The 25,261-nt window shown below is 41.4% G+C and overlaps 1 protein-coding gene and 1 pseudogene across 2 annotated transcripts in view; both read left to right on the top strand.

Annotated features, from left to right (window-relative positions):
- Positions 1–25,261, top strand: part of RIOX1 (ribosomal oxygenase 1) — a 345,989-nt gene that overhangs the window by 8,944 nt on the left and 311,784 nt on the right. For both annotated transcript variants that reach the window (XM_073627655.1, XM_073627656.1), the window contains exons 3-5: positions 9,801–9,946; positions 18,176–18,275; positions 19,052–19,165. In XM_073627655.1, the coding sequence (XP_073483756.1) occupies positions 9,801–9,946; positions 18,176–18,275; positions 19,052–19,165 (360 nt within the window). The remainder of the gene's footprint in view (positions 1–9,800; positions 9,947–18,175; positions 18,276–19,051; positions 19,166–25,261) is intronic.
- Positions 23,051–23,169, top strand: LOC141141712 (5S ribosomal RNA; annotated as a pseudogene).

The following is a 25,261-nucleotide window of genomic DNA, read 5'->3' as shown; positions in this document are numbered from 1 at the left end:
TTCTGGTAAGTCTCCCATTTGTCACAAAGGGTGGCGTGACCTCTTCTCATTAGATATCTTCTATAAACCCTCTCTCCTGGTGGCACTTTGGCACACGCTTCGAAAGGACTGTGATTTTTTCATTGTTTATTATTCCATCTGAAATTACCTCCTACCTCTCAATAAGAAAGACTTTATTGCTTACTGTATATTAACACATGTAGTGGTTGATATTTTTATTTATTTTTGTCATTGCCTATTTTGAGCAATTTTTGCAGTAGACACTTTTTTTATATTTGGCTAATGTTATTAGCATTTGCGTTTTTACGTTCATTGCACATTTCAACACTTTATCTTCTATTGTTTGTGTTTTGGAGCTCAATGCACAGGGTACTTTAAAATGCCGTATAAGTGATAGCGCTGCACTCTTGTTCCTATTCTTCTCAAGTGGCTATGTACTGGTGAGTGTTGGAACAATGATATACTAGAATTATGAATGTGGTTTACATTTTGCAGTGTTGCAGCCTGGAATTTAAACATTTTTAATTGAGATTTTATAGGATAACTGTACTTCAACCTAAAATACAGTTATCCTTCATACCTAGCTATGCTTAACAAAAGTAACCTTGTCAATCTTCTACCATGGATGCCTAATTACCTGAATCCCGTGGCCACAGCCTGCTGAAATCTTTCCGCTGGCCACCTTTGCACACTTAAAGTATATTGTTGAAGTACAATATATTTTCACAAATGTTTATGGAATCTATATTTTTATTAAGCTTCTGTAGGGTTGGAGATCATGCTGGACTGACTCAGTTGGTAGTAAGTCGATGGTTCAGTGATGGTAGTGGCAGAGTGGAGGAGTTCTCTTCCGATGCTTTCTGCCCCACTACACCTGGAAGGAGATGGTTAGCCCTTTTTGGGGGCCTGGACTGCTGCCTTGGGTACGGCCTTGAGGTCGTTACCGCATACCCTAGAAGAGGTAGAAAAGGAGGGAGTGCCCAATATCCAATTACAGTGGGGGCGGACAGTATTAAGACCCCTTAAATTTTTCACTTTGTTATATTGCAGCCATTTGCTAAAATCATTTAAGTTCATTTTTTTTCCTCATTAATGTACACACAGCACCCCATATTGACAGAAAAACACAGAATTGTTGACATTTTTTTCAGATTTATTAAAAAAAAAAAACTGAAATATCACATGGTCCTAAGTATTCAGACCCTTTGCTGTAAGACTCATATATTTAACTCAGGTGCTGTCCCTTTCTTCTGATCATCATTGAGATGGTTCTACACCTTCATTTGAGTCCAGCTGTGTTTGATTATACTGATTGGACTTGATTAGGAAAGCCACACACCTGCTTACAGCTCACAATGCATGTCAGAGCAAATGAGAATCATGAGGTCAAAGGAATTGCCTGAAGAGCTCAGAGACAGAATTGTGGCAAGGCACAGATCTGGCCAAGGTTACAAAAAAATTTCTGCTTCACTTAATGTTCCTAAGAGCACAGTGGCCTCCATAATCCTTAAATGGAAGACTTTTGGGACGACCAGAACCCTTCCTAGAGCTGGCCGTCCGGCCAAACTGAGCTATCGGGGGAGAAGAGCCTTGGAGAGAGAGGTAAAGAAGAACCCAAAGATCACTGTGGCTGAGCTCCAGAGATGCAGTTGGTTGATGGGAGAAAGTTGTAGAATGTCATCACTGCAGCCCTCCACCAGTTGGGGCTTTATGGCAGAGTGGCCCGACGGAAGCCTCTCTTCAGTGCAAGACACATGAAAACCCGCATGGAGTTTGCTAAAAAAAAACACCTGAAGGACTCCAAAATGGTAAGAAATAAGATTCTCTGGTCTGATGAGACCAAGATAGAACTTTTTGGTCTTAATTCTAAGCGGTATGTGTGGAGAAAACAAGGCACTGGTCATCACCTGTCCAATACAGTCCCAACAGTGAAGCATGGTGGTGGCAGCATCATGCTGTGGGGGTGTTTTTCAGCTGCAGGGACAGGACGACTGGTTGCAATCGAAGGAAAGATGAATGCGGCCAAGTACAGGGATATTTTGGACGAAAACCTTCTCCAGAGTGCTCAGGACCTCAAACTGGGCTGAAGGTTTTCCTTCCAACAAGACAATGACCCTAAGCACACAGCTAAAATAATGGAGTGGCTTCACAACAACCCCGTGACTGTTTTTGAATGGCCCAGCCAGAGCCCTGACTTAAACCCAATTGAGCATCTCTTGAGAGACCTAAAAATAGCTGTCCACCAACGTTTACCATCCAACCGAACAGAACTGGAGAGAATCTGCAAGGAGGAATGGCAGAGGATCCCCAAATCCAGGTGTGAAAAACTTGTTGCATCTTTCCCAAAAAGACTCATGGCTGTATTAGATCAAAAGGGTGCTTCTACTAAATACTGAGCAAAGGGTCTGAATACTTAGGACCATGTGATATTTCAGTTTTTCTTTTTTAATAAATCTGCAAAAATGTCAACAATTCTGTGTTTTTCTGTCAATATGGGGTGCTGTGTGTACATTAATGAGGAAAAAAAAATGAACTTAAATGATTTTAGCAAATGGCTGCAATATAACAGTGTGAAAAATTTAAGGGGGTCTGAATACTTTCCATCCCCACTGTATATGCAGAAAATGGGTACATTTGTAGTCCTTTTATTGAGAGTAGCAACAAAAGTCAAGCCAACGCGTTTCGGGGGGGAGACACCCCCCTCCTCCTCAGGGCTGTCAGGAAAAAAGTGAGAAAGTATACAGAAATATATATATATATATATATATATATATATATATATATATATATCTCTATCTATATTTTCTGTAATATAAAAAATTTAGAAATGTAAGTAAAATATGGCATTCACATGATAAAATAAAATTGTATACCAAAACCATAAAAGGTAATTCCTATAAAAATAATTTATGAAATATACACAAAAGCTACAACAAAGCTCCATATAAAAATATACATATTTTGCTTATTATTCAGAGCACTGATAAAAGTGAGGAAGGAGATAAGAGCGATAAAACAAGTGACTAAAATTTAGTTAAGAAGCTAGGGTCCTGAACTATATTGTGAGTCTCCTAGTATTTTCAAAAAAAGCAAAGCGATAGATGTATGTGATCGCTATATGACTTTATAGTATCTCACAAAAGAGTATACCCCTCACATTTTTGTAAATATTTTATTATATTTTTTCATGTGACAACACTGAAGAAATGATACTTTGCTACAATGTAAAGTAGTGAGTGTACAGCTTGTAGAACAGTGTAAATTTGCTGTCCCCTCAAAATAACTCAACACACAGCCAATAATGTCTAAACCACTGCCAACAAAAGTGAGTACACCCCTAAGTGAAAATGTCCAAATTGTCCTCTTGGGCATGGAAATCACCAGAGCTTCACAGGTTGCCACTGCAGTCCACTTTCACTCCTCCATGATGACATCACGGAGCTGGTGAATGTTAGAGACCTTGCGCTCCTCCATCTTCCGTTTGAGGATGCACCACAGATGCTCAATAGGGTTTAGGTCTGGAGACATGCTTGGCCAGTCCATCACCTTTACCCCCAGCAAGACAGTGGTCGTCTTGGAGGTGTGTTTGGGGTCGTTATCGTGTTGGAATACTGTTCTGCGGCCCAGTCTCCCTAGGGAGGGGATCATGCTCTGCTTCAGTATGTCACAGTCCATATTGGAATTCTTGGTTCCCTCAATGAACTGTAGCTCCTCAGTGCCGGCAGCACTCATGCATCCTCAGACAATGACACTCCCACCATGCTTGATTATAGGCAAGACGCACTTGGAGGCACTGTGCACATGCTCAGTTTGGTGTGTGTTGCTAGAAAGTTTTTTTGGGAGGGTGCATGTGATCACCACAGAGCCAATCCGCACTGTCCAGACAAAAGGGTCAGGGGTCATGCAGCCTAATAGGACAGTCAGAGTAGAATAAAAACTCCTGCAAGCTTTAAAGCGGTAGTAAACTTCTGAAAAAAAACCTGCAGGACAATGGCATAATGTGCTAGTATGCATTGCATACTAGCACATTATGAAATATTCACTTTAGAATGAAGCCCTTCCAGCGTCGCCTGCTCACCGCTGGGAGGGCTGACATCTTCTCCCGTCCTTTCTGCTGGGATCGCAGGTTTCGGCACTGAGTGGCCTGAGCCGTAATGACATCACTTCCAAGCATGTGCGCGGGAGCCCTTGGTTCCGGTGAGAAGCTCTGAAGGTCCGGAACGGTATTGTAGGCTTACCCGTAGGTAAGAATTAAGCAGGGTTTACAACTAGACACTGATCGAAGTCATAAGACTGTTATATACTGCTGATGAGAAAAAGTATTTAGCAGTTTATATTTACTAAAATAATTGCATTTCCTTGTTCTCTGTACTGTGGGAGACCAGATATAGTGAATGCAGGGTCCTGAGTTTGGTAACACTTTAGAGTGTATGTAAACCCTTGCATATACCCAGTGAAGTGAACAGTCTCATGATGCACAGTGATTAAACAAATCTCCCTAAATATGTTTTACTTTTATATCTGTTGTCTTTCCCTTTCTAAACTCTTTAGAAAGTGTACATCGTGTTAGAAATCTTGTTTTCTCTTTCAGCAGTGGGCATATACACTGTGTGGGAGTTGATTGGAGGAAAGGCACACTTCCCCCTCCATGTAGGCAGAGGAACAAATAAACTTACAGAGCTGCAGTCTGAAAAGACAAGCTCTCTCTGCTAATCTATCGCTAAGCTCCCTCCCTGATACAGATTTTCAGCTGCTTTTATCTCGTGTCGGAGAACTTGTCAGAAGTGACTCACGCTGATAACAGCGAAACGGAGCAGCAGAAAGACACGGCACGTAGCGCTTTCGAGAGAGACAAGTAAACACTACAGATATATGTGCCCAGGTCAGATTTCATGAATGGGGTTTACAACCACTTTAAGGCAACTGTGAAAAAATGCCATAAAGCAGATATGTTTTGAAAAATAATGCAAGGAACTGTTAAGTAACAAACTTCACAGAAATTCAGAAACCTAAGTAGATACAAATTTAAAGAGTAACTCCACTCTTGTTGAGAAAAAAATATACCCATCAGGGTGATCCATGTACACTGCAAGGACAAAACAAACTTTGTAGCAGAGTCCTACCGGTTTCTTTTCCTAAGAAAAAACTGTATGTTCTACTATGTTATTGGAAGTCTGGTCTGTTAATGGGAGTGCCTGTTAAATCTCTTCAGTTGATGCACATGCAGTCTTCTAATAATGCAGTTGCGTGTCTACATCCCTTTTTAGAAGTAATTCACCCTTAAGGGATATCTCGCCAAAATCTAATTCCTATTGCAGAGGATACCTAGAACTTTACTTGTATCTCAGTGCAGACTTCTGGGAAATCAGCGAGCTACTCACACAAGCAGGAAATTACATTTCTGGGGAAGTTCTGTACCCCAGCTGTGTTCAGAAGGTGCCTGCAGGTTGCCATATTGCATGGAATTTTACAGAAAATTGCATCCGCTGTAAATTGAAAAGGAAAAGCTAATTCTGAATAACATTAAATCAAATTATGGCTTGTGTAACAATTGTATATGCTATATTATTTTTATATATTTTTTTTTTTAATATATATTTTTGTTTCATGAATGGGGAGTTACCCTTTAACAATATTTGGTGGGACCACCCTTTTGCCTTTAACAAAGCAGCAATTCTTTTCACTGCATATATTCATTACCACAGTTCCACTGAAGACTTTCTGTATCAGCAAATATTTCCAGTAACTGTAAACAATCTTTCCTGACCTTCTCATCAAATTGGTTCATTACCAGCTATGATACAGGAGAATTCAAAAATGGCAAAAAGCCAGCACTCCAAAAAAAAGCTTTGTAAGTTACTCAAGTAACAGACGGATGTTGTTTTGGGTACCCCTTTATGTTCTGTCTGATACTTTGCGAAAGGGGTCCTTAATTTTGCCCATTTGTTTAGAGGCCCTGTCATGTTAAATTTGGGATAATTTAGACCTCTCCCGAATGGTATTGGATTGATAAGATTCTGCTTGTACTTCTCAGGAATAGGTAAGCCATCAGTCGTGATCAAATCACAAAGTCTTTGTGGAAGTTCAACTCAAAACTGGCAGGGAGCCTTCATTGTGCTTTACTGTTGACTGAAGACATTCACACATGTACTATTCTCAAGCTTGTTGGCAGATAAACTGTCTTCTGTTAAAACCAAAATTTGGAGTCATCGGTCCAACAAAAAAGATATCTCCTATGGGACTTTGTTGCAGCCAAACAAAATGTTGTACAAAAAATATTCATAAAAAGTAGATATTGGACCAAATCATTAAAAATGACCATGTTAAAATCTTTATGCTAGGTGTGAGATAACCTACATTGTCTTCCTATAAAATAGGAACAAGACCCATAAATGTGCTAATACACGGTGGATTCATCACAATCCCCCCCCTTTCTATACATGGAAGAAGAGAACATGCGGGTGCATATTGATTGCTAAATGCATGTACATTCAATTACCAATTCCCAACGCGTTTCTATAGTTAAACAACCTTCCTCGGAGGATGTTGGGTGAAAGTGCCTGAATGTATAAAATGATAATAGTAAGAATTTTCAAAAACACCAGTGGTAGTATACAAAAATATTACATATCGGTGCTATGCTCTTTTGAAGTAGACTTGCATAGGTATGGCAGATTATGCACTTATAGTGCTATTCATGAAGGGTTCCGACGACAGAAAACGGCCCTCACTAAATTTAAAGGTTGAAATATATGTTAATGGGGGTTATTTACGAAAGGCAAAGTGCACTTGAAATTGCACTGAAAGTGCACTTGGAAGTGCAGTCGCTGTAAATCTGAGGGGTAGATCTGAAATGAGGGTAAGCTCTGCTTATTTTATCGTCCAATCACGTGCAAGCTAAAACGCTGTTTTTTATTTTCCTTGCATAAATAACCCGCAATGTGTCAAAAATTGTTTAGGTAATCAAAAATGGCAAGACTATAATCTTAATCTCACCAGGTCAGAAGGAGTTAAAAAGAAATATCTTGACAAAGGACCGCCACCAAGGGTGTCCGTTATGTTAGGCCTAAGGCAAAAAATGTGCATTACAACTATGTGGTATGGGTATCTGAAGTTCAAAGCCATTAGCAGATATCTTGTTAGGAAAGTAACTTTGACCTGTGTACATAACCTGGTGGAGGTTGTGTCCTGCCCAGATTGCTGAGACTGTGCTCAGACCATGCATGGTTTATATAGGGCCCATAGCAATTATAGAGGGGGGTGGGGCAAGTGGAACCACCAGGACTATCGACATATGTTCCTAGCTGCCGACCTCCCCCGGCGTCCATATCGGTCCCCGCTTGCCCATGCAGCAGACGGGCGTGTTGGAGAGTGTGACCGCATAGCATAGTGCCTGATATGTAATATTTCTGTATACTACCATTCGTGTTTTTGAAAATTCTTGTATTTACTACTATTTTTTTCATTCAGGCACTTTCACCCAACAACCCTGAGGAAGGTTAACTACTGAAACATGTTGGGCGATCGGTGATTGAATTTACATTCATTTAGCAATCAATATGCACCCGCAAGTTCTCTTCCTCCATGTATAGGAAGGCAGGGGATTGTGATTGGACCACCTTATATTAGCATCTCTTGTGCATTTTATATGCCTTGTTCCTATTTTAAAGGAAGGCAATGTATGTTATTTCACATTTAGCCTAAAGATTTTAATATGGTCGTTTTATTGATTTGTCTAATAATAAAAATCTACTTTTTATGAATATTTTTTGTACATCATTTTGTTTGGCTGCAACAAAGTCCCATGGGAGATGTCTGTCTTGAGCATTTTTAAGGGGCGGAGTAGCCCTGAACTCACACATTACCCACTCCCATGTCTTTGAGTCTTCGGTCCAGAGCAACTGCTACTTATGTTTAACCAGTTTCCCTCTGGAGCAATTATTTCATTTGTTGCACGTCAAAATCAGCTTTTTTGGCTATCAAATAAAACCCCCAGCACCTATGTTTTCACAAAGCTGCAGCCTTGTAGAATTAAATAATTGTTGCAATTTATGTTGCACAACATGTACGCAACTGTTTATCAAATGCATATTTTCAGGAAAAAAATACACTCAAATTATTTTAGCGCAAGCAAACCTAATACATTACCAAATTTTTTTGGGAAAAATATTAAAGAAGGGGTTGCATCTCGCAAATAGATCTCAAACAGGTACATTCTAAAAATTGCTAAGAAAAGCAAATACAGGTCATCAATTTAGAGTTATTGCCCTAGAATTAATGCCATTTTTCTGCACCCCAGTTCCTATGTTTTTGTGTATATTTGAGTTGCTTAGCCTTGTTTCCATGTCCTGTGTACAAAAACATAGGAACTGGGGTGCAGAAAAATAGCAGCAGGTGCTCTGGACTGATGAGTACAAATTTGAAATATTTGGCTGTAGCAAAAGACAGTTTTTTTTCATGGAGGACAGTACAATAATGAGTGTCTGCAGGCAAAAGTGAAGACTGGTGAAGGTTCCTTGCAAGATGGGGCTGCATTTCTGCAAATGGAGTTAGAGATTTGGTCACGATCAATGGTGTCCACCATGCTGATAAATACAGGCAGATACTTCTCCATCATGCCATACCATCGACAAGGCATGTGGATGGCTCCAAATGTATTGGACAACGGCCCCACACATGCAGCCAATGTCCTTAAGAACTATCTTCAGTGTAAAGAACATTATGACATAAAAAAAAAAAAAAAATTCGGGTTTACATCCATTTTAATTTGCAGCATTTTTCACACCTACCTAAAACTTTTGCCTTGGTTTCTATAGGTAGCTTGGCGTTCATCATTGATGGCCCTTGCTCTTCCCATAAAGTAAAGCTGTCTATAAATGGATTGCCTGGTTCAGCGGGTACTGGTTGAATTTTTATCAGTGTGCAGCCATCCCTGTTCTAAAGAAGTCAATTGTTTCTCTTCTGTTGGATGAACAAGTTGGAAATCTTTTGTCAGTGGCTGCAGCTGCTAATCCGTGTATTCTGACAATGGCAAGTTCCGTTTGTTAGAATACAATGACCCATGCAGAGGGATTCTTCTATCCACTTTCATTGTGTGGATGGAGGTATCTGTTCATTCATCTTTTTGGCTAAATGGAAAAAAAAAACTTTCTATGGCCAACTTGAAGTTGGCTGCAGATAGATTGTAAGTCGCCCGGTTCAGCAGGAACCAGCTGAATTTTGATCCATGTGTGGCCATCACTGTTTCGACAGAAGTCAATATTTAGATTGACTTCTGTCGAATGGGATAGTTGGAAAACGTTTGGCGGTCAGTCGTTGCAGCCAATGATCAGTGAATTCTGACAGAGGTGAGTCCAGCTGGCAGAATACAATGTCTCGGGGAAAGGGGGGATGATCCTCTAGCCTACTGGCTGGATGAAGAAAATGAAACATCTGTGGCCAGCTTAAAGTGTTAGTTCACTTTTACAGAAAAAAATGTGACAGCGCTGACCAAACAAAATCCAGCTAGTCAGTCCTGGAATTACTGATGGAGAAGAAGGAAAATTAAAATCCCTGGAGCTACTGTAGGGGTGCTGATGGCTTAGCAGAGATAAGTATAGCAGGGACCTGAGGGTTTCCAGTGTAAAATCACCTTTTTACATTTTTTTTCCCTGTAAAGCTGAACTAACCCTCTGGCCTATCCATCTGTCAATTTTGAATTACTGCAAGGTATTTTATCTGGCCCTGGGAAACTCTTATATTAGGACAAGCTTTACATTTTAGCTGCTGTTTATTAGAGCTATGTTTGTGCCTTGTTTTAGGATTTGCAAAGCAGCATCAAGCAGCATGTGGGACCCTCACTACAATCTGTACTACAGAGTCTGGGGAAGATCCAGAACAGCAAGGAGCGAGCTAAAACTTTATTCAAATGGCTGATTTCTCCCATTAAGCCCAAGGAATTCTTTAGGTAAGCCAGTTTTACTGTGACCTATTTGTACACCTATTGGGAGAAGTTCGGGAAAAAACAAAAACCTGAACCTCTGCCTGCCAAAAACCTGGAAAAAGGTAAAAAAGTTTTCTCTACTCGGAAAATCTATTCTGGAGCTCCTCACATATGTGAGACCCCTGTGCTGTCTTGAATCCCACTAATACAGTGGCAGGGCAAAGGATCAGTTCAGGAGGCAGGCAAAAAGCATGGGCATTTAACAGGCCGAGGTTATTTCACGTGAAAGGCAGAAACGTGGTTGGCAGAGGCATAGTGACAGTCCGGGTCATACACAGAAATAGATATTGGAAACTGGAAAAATATCTTCACTTCACATATACTTCACTCTTAGTGTAGTGATAGATCGGATAGCACTCTCCAATACAGAGGCCTGGCTGGGAGGGACATTGGGGACAGTAGTATCGGGTGTCTTTATGAACTCCTTTACTTGAACACACACCATTTTTTGGGGGGGTTTGGGGCCTGTTTGGAAGTCTGGCCAATGAATCTGAGCAAATTTGTTCAGAGGCATAAAGATGTAGAGATGGGGTGGTTGGCGCTACCCTAAAAATGTGAGTACCAGGAGGGTATGTGATCAGAGAAGGAAAATGTATATAATGTATACGATTGTATAACAAGGAAATACCTATAATATACAACTACACATTAATGTGCTGTCCCAATATGGGTATATGTAAGTGTACCCTGCAGGGATAAATGTAATGTCAGAGCTTCCCAAGCGGTCGCTCCACATATCATTTATTTTGTTCAGGGGCATGGCCATGCGGATTGAGAAGAGCTGTAATAACGTCCTCTTGAAATTTTAGGTAGGTTAGGGATCTTTGTGTGCCCTTGGAAAAAATAACATATGAATTGAACAGGGCTAGTTAAAACAAATAAATGGCAACTTTCTTATACCAAAACAGAAATCTCTTGGTGACCAAGTAGGGCTGCATCAGCTGGTCATTTATATCCACCTCCCCCCATGAATAGGTTATATTCCTCTACACATTTTTGTTTCTGGACGGGACCTCGTCTTGTCTGAAGTTCCACCAAAGGGTTGTCGTGTATTGTGGCTGTACATGTCTCATTTTTAGCTCTCCACTTTAGGGCTAGTACCTCTTAATTCCGCATACTAGCTTTTTCCCCCCATTTCAATTTTGTGGTGACCAATCTCTGTGGGAAGCCCTTGCGGTTGGTCTGTGCTGTCCTACAGGCCACAGTGCTCCAGGGTCTTCAAAAATGTGATGGGTAGTCAGGAAACCAAATATGTGATTTATGCCTTTAGAACGCCTGACGGTGCTACTTGGATGTTGGGCCTATGTATGTGGCCAGGCTGTGGAAAAGTCTCACATGTGGTATTGCCATACTCAGGAGGAGTAGCAGAATATATTTTGGGATGCAATTGCAAGTTGACGTATACCACGTGTGAGAAATAACTTGTTAATATGACAATTTTGTGGGAAAAAAATGTTTTCATTTTCCAAGCAATTGTGAGCAAAAAATTGCAACTTCCAAAAACTCGCCATGCCTCTTACTAAATACCTTAGACTGTCATCTTTACAAAAAGGGGTCTTTAAAAAAAAAGGGGGGGGGTTCATTTGGGGGGTATTTGTACTGTCCTGACATTTTAGGGCCTCAAGAAATGAGATAGGCGGTCTGTACATCAGAACTGATCAATTTTCAATGATACAGTGCCTTGAAAAATGATTCATACCCCTTGAAATTTTCCACATTTTGTCATGTTACAACCAAAAACGTAAATGTATTTTATTGGGATTTTATGTGATAGAACAACACATAACTGTGAACTGGATGGAAAATGATTAAATGGTTTTCAAAATATTTTACAAATAAATATGTGAAAAGTGTGGCGAGCATTTTGTATTCATCCCCCCTTAGTCAATACTTTTTAGAACCACCTTTCACTGCAATTACAGCTGCAAGTCTTTTTGGGTATGTCTCTACCAACTTTGCACATCTTTTAAAAACAGCTCAGGCTCTGTCAGATTGGATAGAGAGCGTCTGTGAACAGCAATTTTCAAGACTTGCCACAGATTCTCAATTGGATTTAGGTCTGGACTTTGACTGGGCCATTCTAACACATGAATATGCTTTGATCTAAACCATTCCATTGTAGCGCTGGCTGTAGGTTTAGGGTTGTTGTCCTGCTGGAATGTGAACAAACTGCAAACTGGACTTCTTATGGCTTTCTTTCAACAATGGCTTTCTTCCTGCCACTCTGCCATAAAGGCCAGATTTGTGGAGATCATGGCTAATGGTTGTCCTGTGGACAGATCCTTCCACCTGAGCTGTGGATCTCTGCAGCTCCTCCAGAGTTACCATGGGCCTCTTGGCGGCTTCTCTGATGAATGCTGTCCTTGCCCAGCCTGTCAGTTTAGGTGGACGGCCATGTCTTGGTAGGTCTGCAGTTGTACCATAATCTTTCCATTTAGCGTGATGGATTGAATAGTGCTCCATGAGATGTTCCAAGCTTGGGACATTTTTTTTATAACCTATGACTCTATTTACTAATTAGATGACTTTTGAAGGCAACTGGTTCCACTAGATTTTAATTAGGGGTATCAGAGTAAAGGGGGCTGAATACAAATGCATGCCACACTTTTCACATATTTATTTGTAAAAAATGTTGAAAAACATTTTTAGTTTTACTTCCACTTCACAATTATGTGCCACTTTGTGTTGGTCTGTCACATAAAATCCCAATAATATTTACATTTATGTTTTTGGTTGTAACGTGACAAAATGTGGAAAGTTTTTCAAGTGGTATGAATACTTTTTCAAGGCACTGTACATAGCATAGCTTGTAGACACTATAACGTCCACACAAACCAATTCTCATACACTTATCAGGAATTTTTTTTTTTTTCCAAAAGACGTATCAGAATACATTCTGGCCTAAATTTATGACAAAATTTGATTTTATTGGAGTTTTTTTTTTTTTGTTTTTTTAAACCGAAAGTTTAATAAATATTAAATATTAATATAATAATAAATATTTCAAAAATATATTTTTTTTTTCAAAATTTTCAATCTTTTTTGTTTATCGCAAAAAATAAAAAAAAACAGTGATGAATAAATACCACCAAAAAAAGCCCTATTTTTGTGAAAAAAATGATAAAAAATTAATTTGTGTACAATGTTGCATGACTATTTGTCATTCAAAGTGTGAGACCACTGAAAGCTGAAAATTGGTCTGGGTAGGAAGGGGGTGAAAGTGCCTAGTATTGAGGTGCCCAGTATTGAGGTTGTTAAAGCAATCTACTGAGCTGGCCCCGAGGTCCTATGGTCTTGATTAATGGAGGCCCTGTGTTCTGTTCTGTACGATAAAGAACTAAGGATGTTTTACTTGTCTGTAAAGAGCATACTATCACACACACACAAGTATCTGATAGTCGCAGTGCCTGGAGCTATTAAAGAGAACAATACTAAAACACAACAGACCTGTCAAATAGGTATTCTTTTACAGGGTGCTGCTTTTCCATGTTTTCTATAGAGTTGACCGGATTGCTTTTAATCTCCGTAATTTTAGAGTACTGGAGAATTGATATAATAAACAAGCAGCTTAAGTCTGCCATGTTAAAGTAAATAATGAGGGGAGTCATTGGTGTTCATGGAGGGAAGCTATGATTCTGAGACTTTTAACTCTGGACATCTCTTTTGTGTATAAATTGGATTTCTCCACACCCTTTCTCTAGTAGTTTAGACACTTGGCAAATTAGAATCCATGTTTCCTAGTGGCTTTAACCGATGCAAATAAAGGGGCTTTGTCCTTAGGCAGTAGGATGTCTCTCTAGCTCTACTGGATCAAGACCATTTCTACAAGGTCATCTATCAGCAGCTGCTGTAGTGTCATACCAGACCTGAGGATTCACTGCATCATGTGCTGTAATGGTCAATGTCACACCAGACTCCCAGATAACAGAAATGCATTACAGTTGACACCTTGCAGCTCAGTTTCATATTGTGCGCCCAGATTCAGTGAATTACTAAAGCTTTGCTTCACTTCTAATGGTGAGTAGGCTAAGAGGGGGCTCTGCTGTGTCCCAAAGTGCAGGGGTATGGGATAATTTTCTGTAACTGCTTTTTATTACTGCTGACAAATCTTTTTCTTGATATGAAGCTTTTCACTTTGTTTTCCCCATGCTCCTTATGTTATTTCCTGGAGGGACTTTTCTGGTGCACCTCTACCAGTAATGCGTGGCACTTGTGGGTTGTGAACTACACATTCTCCCCTGTTAAGTCTCAATGCCTAGAATATCTGGATTTTATACTGGATACCAAAATAGCGAGAGTCTTGGTCCCTTCAGAGATTCTCAGATGGATGAGACAGCAAATTGCCCTTCTTCGATTGTAGAACCATTCATCCTTGCCTATGTTTGCGAGTTCTAGGGCTAAACGTTGCATTCTTCTTGCTTATGTTTTTCAACCAATTTCTTCAGAAGGATACTATATAGAACCCTCAAAATTTCCACTTGCCTGCTTGCGTTTGGCGAGTGCAAATAAAGTGAGGGTGAGTAGAGCAGGCAGAAACAGCGGCAGCCAGGATCCTGCTGGGGGAGGAGAAGAGGCGCCCAGTCAGGGCCATCTTTAACATCGGGCTCAAAGCAGATATCCCTTAAGTCTATGCCATTAGTGGAACAGTGGTTTCCCCCTGTAAATTCACCCTTCTCCTAAGTCCCGCCTGTCAAAACGATTGGTTGCTAGCATCCTAACTAATGCTTGTGCTCGAAGGACCAGGTATTCAGAAGAGTGGAAGATGAAACTTCCTCCTTCAGAGCTGCTCCCCCTGAAGTGCTGTACTTCCCGGCTTCCTGCTGATAACGGAAGGGGCCGGAAGAGGACTTGCTGACTGGCCGGGAGTATGAGAGGACCTGTATGCTGTCTAGATCGGGACATTGCTGCTGATGTGAGTGAGGGTCCTTGGGGGAAAGTGAGCAGAGGAGTCCGGGTCTGGCCATGGCTAGACACAGAGGGAGGAGGGGACAGGGATCACACTGAACAGGTGTATTCAGGGTGGAGGGAGGACAAGCTCCCCCAGGTCCTAGAGCTGTGTACACTGATCTGCAACATCTCCCCCTCTACAGAGATGGGGGGGGGGCATCCATCACCACACCATCCACAGTACCTGTACCATGTCTGCAGTCTCTGACCCTCTCCTGAACCATGTTCTGCAGTCTCTGACCCCCTCCTGGGCCATGTCTGTAGTCCCTCTGACCCTCTCCTGCGCCATGTCTGCAGTCTCTCTCACCCTCTCCTGCACCATGTCTGCAGTCTCTCTGACCCTCTCCTGCGCCATGTCTGCAGTCTCTCTGACCCTCTCCTGTAGTGTTTCTGCAGAGGGTGGGGGGTTTGTGGGGCAAGAAAATGTTAAATGTTTGCCCAGGGTCCAATTAACATTAATGATGACCCTGCATACCATGTATGATCCATACCCTGTATGATCTGAATAAGATCTAATTTACGAGGACCTGTTTAGGGACAGGACAGGGTAGGGGTTAGTGGGGCAACTGGTGGCGAGTAATGCCGCGTACACACGGTCGGACTTTTCGTCTACAAAAGTCCGACAGCCTGTCCGACAGACTTCCGACGTACCTTCGGCGGACTTGCGGCAGACTTTCTTACGAACGGACTTGCCTACACACGACCACACAAAAGTCCGACGGATTCGTACGTGATGACGTACACCGGACTAAAATAAGGAAGTTCATAGCCAGTAGCCAATAGCTGCCCTAGCATGGGTTTTTGTCCGTCGGACTAGCACACAGACGAGCGGATTTCGGGGTCCGTCGTACTTACGACGTAAAGATTTGAAGCATGTTTCAAATCTAAAGTCCGTCGGATTTGAGGCTAAAAAAGTCCGTTGAAAGTCCGGAGAAGCCCACACACGATCGGATTACCAGCCAGCTTTAGTCCGTCAGCGTCCGTTGGACTTTTGTAGACGAAAAGTCCGACCGTGTGTACGCGGCATAACTCTTGACCTGGCTAGTAGCCCACAACTTGAAATTTTGAGCCCTGCTATATAGATGGGGCTAGCACAAAGATTTGTTTCTTACCTCAAACAAAATGTGTCTCTGATCCGAAATAGTGCTGCAAGGTATGTTGTTTCGTCCCCTTTGATAGAAGGGTCTTGCTACAGATGCAAACCTCTCTGGCTGTTGAGTAGTCCTTGGCTTGCTGCAAGGCTGATGAGTGCAGGGGTAGCAAAGCTGTCCATTAAAGGATATCTATACCCAAGAAAAAAAAAAGTTTTTATATGAAACCTGGGTGACAGTCATGGCTTCCTGTTGATATAGTAAGGAGTGAATATAGCTACCCTAGGACAGGAAATATGTTATTCACAGAATTACCAGGTGAAAATGAATGAAAACACGTTGGCTCTCCCAGTGGTCACATGATTTGGAGCCTGTCCTGGCTCCCCATCTGAAGCTGTGATCGAGAGCTGTTGGAAACAGCTCAGTCAGTGTGCCACATGTGGAGCTGCTGGGCGTTAAGGCCCTCTTTACCTGCTGATGCACGTTACTCAGTCAAGAAGAGATTAAGCTTTTGGGCAGACATATTTGATCATTACCTACAGTATATACACTCTGACATTTCCTTATTGGTGCTTTTCAATGGTTGATTCCCATTTTCTCTAAAGTTTGACCAGACAAGATCTGTCTGAGAGCAAGAGACTCTCTGCGGTATCTGACATTCTCTGGATTTTATTTACATTATGTTATATTGTTTACAGTATGTTGTCTTTACATTATGTTATGTTTTTACATTACGTTATGATGTTACTTTACGTTGTTTGACCTGTCCTGGCACTGGTGACGCTACTTTGGAAATTAAATAAGGGCATGAGCCTCTCAGCAGTACCTGCGTAGTTGTATTCCTTCAATGCATTCATATACTTGAATTAACAGCAAGTTACACGTTTCTTATAGTCTTTTGTGCCTCCAAGCAGGTAAAAGGTATTGAGAAAAGGACTGAGAATGCCTTAATATAACAGACCTTTGAGAAGAAATGAAACAGAAAATGTAGAGAAAGGGTCAAGTGATCCATGTGGGGCAGAAGGGGAAAGGAGAGGGAGGCAAGGAGGGTGATGAAGAAGGGTGCCCGACTAGGAAGGCTCTGCAATGTAGCATGATTTTGCTTTGGAAGGCTTTACAAATAGTTGAAGTAGAGAAGTCAATCTACAAACACCATAATGCTATGATCTTTGAGTGTCGTTCTTTAAGGCTAGCTGTTGGTTCCTAGATTCCTCATAATGTAGTGAAGTTCTTCTGCCCATTTATTGATAGTGGGGGTGCTGGCCATTCTCCATTTTCTAGGAATTGGGGCTCTCTCAACTGTTTATTGCTATTTCCCCTTTGGAGATTCTTTAGGGGGATGTTATCATAAAGGGAGGGAAGATTTTCCCAATTTCTGACTGTTTAACAAGTGTCAGAACAATAAGTAAAGGGAAATCTGCCACAGAGAGACTGGCAGCAGTTACACAAATGTAGCAGTGTTTAGAACCTCTGGTCCTGCCTTTGTTCCTGAGCGAGACTCCCTCTAACTTTCTGTGTAGACGACAGGAGTCAAGCCAAAAAGGAAAAGAGGTGAAATGTTTTGCATGGAAAAAATCCTTATTGCATGCTCAGACAGCAATTAAAACCTGACAGCAATTCTTGCCCTTTCCCGCTCTATCAATATTTAAAATACTTAGTTGGTCTTAGGCTTTATGCTTACCATAAAGACTAGAGAAGGTTAATTGTTTTATGTGAGTCAGACATCTCATAATGTCTCCTAGGCCAGGTTTTCTTCTGGAGGGGAAGAGCTTACCTGTTCTAAAAGTAAATTTGCACCTACCAGTGCTGACCTTATTATGAAAATACTAGTTGCTGTCTCTAGCTTCAGTACTTTTCTGGTTGGCTGACTCGGGACAATAATGCAGATCAGGAAAGTCACCAATGCCATTTAAGCTTCACCTTGTTCACATAAAAGAGCTCAGAAGCTGCAATTATAATTTTTTTCACTCAGAATAATAATATAAACCTTGGTGATGATAAAAGTTTCTCTTGACACCTGTGAAGTTAAAAATAGGTCTGCTTTAATTTAATGCATGATTCGTTTTTGATGGTTTATGATTGTGCTTGTTATGTTTAGCTGGCTGCATTCCATAAGCTTTTTTTTTTTTTTTTTTTTTTTTTTTTTTCCTTGCAGTAATATTTGGGAGAAGAAACCTGCTCTAATTAGACGACACAACCACAAGTATTATGATGGATTTTTTTCTTCTTCAGAATTTGATTGCATTCTCAGAGAAGTAAGTGAGCAAAAAAATCTTGTACTACTGTTATTTAATGTGTGCTGTTTTTGATAAAGGCCACTCGTTAAAATAAGTGCAGTATTTATGCATAACAGGTACATTTATACTGTAAGATTAGTTCTTTTGTAAAATGGTTAGAAATAGGTTTTTGAAAACTGTAGTGTACTTCAAGTGAGTGCATATATTTGAGTTTTTATTTACCTTTTTTTATGGCATTGTACTGCGCTTATGGTACATTACTGCACGTTTCAGTAACAGTGTTTATGTTTGGGCCCTAAATGTCAATTCGCAAAAGTTAATGAAGGGATTTCCACTTGTTCAAATATTGCTAACTTTTGCTTGGCAATTATTGTAAGGGTATATGAGGTGTATTTTGAGGAAGCAGAAAATGGAGCCATTGGAGTTGGAAACAATTTAATATTTTAGATATTTCCGGTGAAAGAAAATGTAACGTTTTATTCTGTGAAATGATGTGAATTGAATGTTTTTTAATGACAAAATTATTGTGAAGTAAAATCATACATGTAGTTAAAATAACTCTTACAGTCTAGTGAAATTACCCTTATGCTTGTAAAGCGTAGCTTAAACCTTTTTCTTGTCTTCTATAGAAGTGAACATTTCCTAAATCCTTAGAAATACCTTTTGACATTTAGACATTTTACTAAATGGGAGTTGAAAATTTCTTTAGTCTTTATCAAATTTGGAGTTCTTTTTGTATACTTTTGTTTTCTTTACTTCATATTATCAATCTTTCTGTTATGTTTCAAATCTAGGATAATGTGCAGTTTGGTGTAAACTTGGATGTCACCAGTTATACTGATGGAGTACGGGAAACCCACAATTCCCCTGGCAGAGCATTGCCACTGGTTGTATGGGACTATTTCAAGGTAAACAAAAGGAGGTGGTAAAACTTTTTATTTGCTGCTAAAACCGATGGCCACTTCTCCCTAATCATACTATCGGATGTTTCTGAAGCTTTCCAAAAACTCCCCACCCGCTGCTCCTTTCCCGGTTCTTCTCCTGCCTGTCTAATTGGTCCTTCAGTGTCCCCTACAACTTCCATAGCGTCCTTTCCTCTTACTTTCAGTAGGGGTCACCCAAAGCTCTGACGTCTTTTTTCAGACCCAAATCCAATGACTATCCAGATCTTGTCATCTTCACGTCTTGTAACATTTGAAAAATATGCCCCCTCCCCCCTTAACATCAACAAGGTACTTATTCACTTTCCTGTTATCTATCACCTTGACTGTTGCATTGATGTGCTGGAAACATATTCACCTTACCAGTGGCTGTGTGTGCTGCCCTTTAATGGATTTGCTTGCTTAGTGGACAAAATACAAAGCCCTCCACAGCTCTACCCCGAGATGCAGCAGCAACCACTTCTCAAAATATCACCAAAACCGTCCTTTCTTATCGTACATCACGGGACACAGAGCCAGTAGTTGCTATGTGGGCTATAGGCCACCTTCAGGTGATGGACACTGGCACGCCCTAAGATAAAAAGTGCACTCCCTATATAACCCCTCCCACTACTGGGAGTATCTGTTTTTTCGCCAGTGTCTAAGGTGTTGGTCACGAGTAAAGATGTGCTGTGCTGAGCTCCACTGGAGCAATCCTTGCAATCCCATGCAGCCAGATCCATTCAAAGTGTCTTTTAGGCCGAATTGAATGGTATCTGGGCCTTGTATCCGAAGAAGCGAGGTCTTGCCTGTAAACACTTCTCTTTTAGAGAGCTGGCCCCCGGATCCAGTATTTTTGGTAGTAAGGCCATAAAGTGTTACTAGCGGTGGTGCTATTACAGGTCCAGGATTGTGGGTTTTCTCGAGGATCCCCAGCTCCTGAAGGTTTAACGGAACCCACTGTGAAGGGTGAAGATTGGGTCTGTTGGTTTTACCACAGAAAACCCTACGGCGGAAAAGGTAAGTGGAGTTTTTCTAAGAAATTTTTGAATTTTCTTATGAATGTCTTCTTTAAGTTAATAAATGTTGTCATGCTTATGTGTCACCACTTGGGGCTGTATAGAGCACATACCTTCTCACCCGTCCTCAAAGAGTTCACGATGTGTCCGGAGCAGCAGCTTCAATTACCTCCAGCCAGCAGCAGACCCCCGGCAAGTCTTGGGGGGGGGGGGGGGTTCCTTCCCACCAGACGCCCCCATCTGTGCTATTTGCTACCTCTCTTCAAGAGGAAAAAGCACTAAAAAAAAAAAAAAAACGAACGGCACACCGCACTACTCGGCTTCCAGGCCCTCCTCGCCATTTTCTCCCCTCTCTGTAAGATCCTATAGGATCAGAGGCCCGCGCTCGTGCGGGAAAACTCTTATTTTGAAAGAGAGGAGGGGGGCCGTAGGCGATGGAGGGGGGTGGGACTTAGCGCGGCGTTGGCGTCCTTCAACGCCCAGCGCAGGAAAGAGTGTTTTTAAAAGCACTAGTGTTATTTCAGTGTTAGTGTTATTTGACACAAGAGCGTAGAGGGGCATGAAAGAGGTTGGTGGCACAAGCATTCTTTTTGACGCATTTACTATTGCATCAGGCTTAGCGTTAATAGCAGCGGTAGTGGCTGACTATTGCTCAAGCAATGGATGCGATTTCTTCTGGTAGTACCTCTGCTTTGTGCATCGAGCTATATTCAGAAGGGGGGGTTGAAACACCCAAAAAAAGGAGCTAAAAAGGTCTCCTTCAAGCTATGGAAATCCTACTCTTCAAATGGCATCCTCCCCTGAGAGGGGGTGGCTGGTCAGAGTGAGCATCAGGGCTATGAAATGTTTGCAACTATTTTCAACACTGCAGCCCCTGTTCATTTTACTTTTTCCTCAGCCATGGTAGGTTTTTAAAAGAAGTTTAGCAACTTTAATCGCATCCCAGAGTGATTAATTGCATCCCAGTGTGGTCAAGATGGCACAGGTTCTCTTCCATTTTCCTAAGACCCTCAGACTGAGGAGCTAGGGGCAGGAGAAGACGATTCCCTCAGGGACCGTGGTGAGGCTGATGACTCCTCTTCTGAGGTGTCAATTGCGGGAGAGTCAGCTTTCACAATCTGTAAGATTGATGGTACAATTTCTTGTTGAATGATTCGCTCTACACTTACCCTTAACTGAGTGTTAGGGTTCGCTAAAGCCTCCTCAAGCTGTGCATGCTTTTTCCTGTCTATTCTTTGTTGGGAAAATTTTTTGTACCTGGAGGATCACCCAGATAAGCATTATTTTCTATTCTAAAAAGTTTTCACACTTTATCCTATGGTAGAGAAAATTCACTAAGCTGGGTATACCAGCAATTAATGCTACTATATCCTTTGTGAGTAAGTTTGACTTGTCCAGCAGACATTACTCAAATACTTAGGGATTCAATGGATAAAAGGTTGGAATTCCTATTAAAATAAAAAAAACAAAAAAACACTTTTTTCTCTGGCAGGTTGAGTGTCTCAGCATGCGCTTGCAGTAATTGGTTAATCGTTGAGAAACCAGTTTTAACAGGTGTTTAAGGTTATTCTGCTCAGCAGGTCCAGGAGGCAGCTTCGTGTTTGCAATAGTTGCTATGACAGATTGCGCCTTCACTAAGCGTCGTGCAAGAAGCTCCTGGCTAGTCTTCCCTTTTGCAGTAAGACAGCTATCTTGGGATATTTTGGATATATCCAAAAAATTTCTAGCAAAAGAAAGATACCCCTTTTGCCTTTTAAGTGAAGGAGTAAATGTGTTTTTTATTTCAAACCTCCTTCCTCTGTGCCAGGGGCATCAGCCTCCAGGCAGTCACGATGGCCTCCGCCGTCAGGTTCAAAGGGTAATCCTCAGGGTTAACCCCAGGGACAAAAGAGGTCTTGAGGGAGAAAGCCTAAAAGATACTGTACTGTAGCCTCCTTATGAGGAGGTGCCCCCACTTGCTCAATAGGGAGAATTCTTCTACAGTTCTCAGGGATCTGGCAGAAGGAATGTCAAGACGAATGGGGGACTTCCTCAATAGCTCCAACATACAAACTAGAGTACCAAGAGTTTCCGTCTCCTCGTTTTCTCAGATCAAACGTTCCTAAGGATCCAGAGAAAATAATCTTTCTCTCTAGCATTGGTCAAGCTTTTGGCAAAAGTGTTCATGGTGGCCCCCATGTAAGAGCAGAGATTGGGATTTGGTTAAATCCAAATGGACATTCTAGATCTCAAAAATCTAAAATTCAATTGCTGAATATAATCTCCCCCTTTTTGCATGAAGATGCATATCTCCATATGCCTATTTCTTCGCTCACTAGTAATATTTTCTTTCAAAGTGGTAAATCTTCTTTTTCAGTGTGTATCTCTGCTTTCCGATCTAGCTGCTACACCTCGAGTACAAGGTTCTGGCTTCTTTTCTAGCCAGATTGAGGGCCCAAGGAATAACTATTATGGTTTACCTAGTCGATCTGTTCTTGTTAGACCAGTCGGTAGCCCGCTTAGACCAAACGTATGGTCACCACATTCGACTACCTGGAATATCTAGGTAGGATTCTCAACCTAGGAGGAATTTTCTTTAAAACATGAAGAAAATACTTGGGTCTGATCATAGGTACACCCAGAAAAGGGTATTCGTACCCCAGGCTAAGATCAGCGCCATAAAGGACTGATCTAGGTAGTCAAAGCAAGATGTTTTTCTCCTATTAAACTTTGTGTGAGGTTGTCGGGAAAGATAGTGGCTTAATTCAAGACTGTTCTTTATGCTCAATCTCATTCTAGAATGCTGCAAAGCAGTATCCTATCTGCTTGAAACAGAGAATTCAAGCTCTATATTCCCAATATGTCTGACTCCAAAGCCTACGGCCACATCACCCTGATATCTCTCGATCTCGTCCGATCTTTTAGGTTAAGCAGGGTCGTGCTTGGTTAGTACCCGGATGAAAGACCACCTGGAAATACCAGGTGCTGTAGGCTGAGTGCGCCGGAACCTCAGTTTATGGTTAACTTCCAAAAATCTGCAAAGGGCAAAATTCTTCTTTCAGTTACCTGGGAAATAATATCAACATATGGCAACCTTTTTTTGTTTAAGTTGGAGGACAGTCCTGAAAGAGGCAGCTGTCCAGGAGAAGTGGCCTAGATCAGAAATGGCCTTGCCCATTAACATTTTAAAAATTCAGGCAGAACACTTGGTTCTGAGGGCCTGAACGTTCAGTTTAAGGTATTGTCCTGCTAGGAGTCAATCCGTTTATGCCACAGCAATGACCTATATTAATCACCAAAGGGGCACAAGAAGTTGTGCGGCCCAGAGAAAGGTGAATCTTATCCTATCTTGGGAAGAAAACTATGTACTTTGCCTATCAGCAGTTTTCATTCTAGGAATAGAAAATTGGCAGGCGGACTACTTGAGTCGCCAGCAGTTTTTCCTGGGAGAATGGTTCCTTCACCCCGATATCTTCCTGTCAATATGTCAAGGATGAGGGATCCCAGACATAGATCTGTTTGCATCCAGGATCAACAAAAAAGATTGACAACTTTGTGTCAAGAACAAAGGATCCGCTAACATGCGGAACAGATGCCTTGCTATTCCCGTGGAATCGTTTCTCACTGATTTGTGCATTCCCTCCTATTCTGCCTGCATCTACAACTTCTTCACAGGATCAAGCAGGAAGGGAAGTTGTTGATTCTTGTGACCCCCAGCAGGGTCCAGGAAATCTTGGTATGCAGAGATCATAGAGATGGCAGTAGGGAACCCATGGACCCTACCTTCACGGCCAGACCTTCTCTCGCAAGGTTCGAAGTTCCATCCTACCTTACAAATGATAAATTTAATGGTTTGGCTATTGAGGCCCACACTCCTAAGAAGCGCGGGCTGTCAGGTTCGGTAGTTTTCTACCTTGGTTTATACAGAGCCAGCCTCCATGGTTATATATTATGGAGTCTGGGAAACATATGTCTCCTGGTGGGAAACCAGGAGCTGCACTCCAGGAAATAAGTCTAGGTAGAGTCCTTGATTTTTTTCTGCAGATGGGGTGAGAAATAAAGCTGTGAGAAAGTGCTTTCTAAGGACAGGTCTCGGCCTTATCGGTATTATTTCAACGACCACTTGCTTCACATTCTTTGGTCCATAACTTTATTCAGGGGGTAACTCGGCTTAATCTCCGGTTAAGTAACCCCTGAACCCTTGGGACTTGAATTTAGTTTTGTCGGCATTACAAAACGGACTCTTTTGGGCCGAAATAACATATTCCCTTGGTCCTTTTTTGACAATGAAACAATTTTTTCTGGTAACCATATCTGCTGCAAGAAGGGTATCAGTATTGGCTGCTCTTTCTTGTAAAGAGTCATATTTTTGTTGTTCACGAAGATGAGGTAGTATTGCGTCCTCATCCTAACTTTTAACCAAAGGTAGTATCAGGTTTTTATCTAAACCAGGATATTGTTTTACTGTCTTTTTTCCAGAACCCTGTTCTTTGGAAAAAGAATCACTACATTTTTTGATGTGGTGAGAGCAGTCAGTGTCTACTTAAAGGCAATTGCTCAGATTCGGAAAACGGATGTTTTTATTCGTGTTGCCTGAAAGTCCTAAAGGAGGACAGGCAGCATTGAAATCTACTATTCTAAATAGATTTGACAAGTAATCGTTCAAGCTCATGGTTAAAGAGGTGTATTCCACCCTCTCAAATCAAAACGCACTGCTCTAGTGCTTCCTGGGCAGTGCATCTCCAAGCCTTCATGGTTCAGATCTGTAATACAGCAACTTGGTCTCCAGTCTATACATTTTACCAGATTCTATCAAATAGATGTAAAAGGTCATGAGGATATCACCTTTGGGTGCAGAGTACTGCAGGATGCAGTATTAGTCCTCTAGTCTCTTATTGCCCTACTTTTCGTTGTATCTCCCTCCCTTCAGTTGGCATTGCTATGGGACATTCCACATAGTAACTAATATGGGTCTGTGTCCCATGATGTACAATAAGAAAATAGGATTTTTAAAAATGCTTACCTGTAAAATCCTTTTCTTTGAAGTACACCACGGGACACAGAGGTCCCTCCCTTTTTTGGTATA

The sequence above is a fragment of the Aquarana catesbeiana genome, linkage group LG04, assembly GCF_042186555.1.
Source record: "Aquarana catesbeiana isolate 2022-GZ linkage group LG04, ASM4218655v1, whole genome shotgun sequence".
In the NCBI taxonomy this organism is placed as follows: domain Eukaryota; kingdom Metazoa; phylum Chordata; class Amphibia; order Anura; family Ranidae; genus Aquarana; species Aquarana catesbeiana.
The sequence above is the reverse complement of the archived record's forward strand: the minus strand, read 5'-3'. Positions and strand labels throughout refer to the sequence as shown.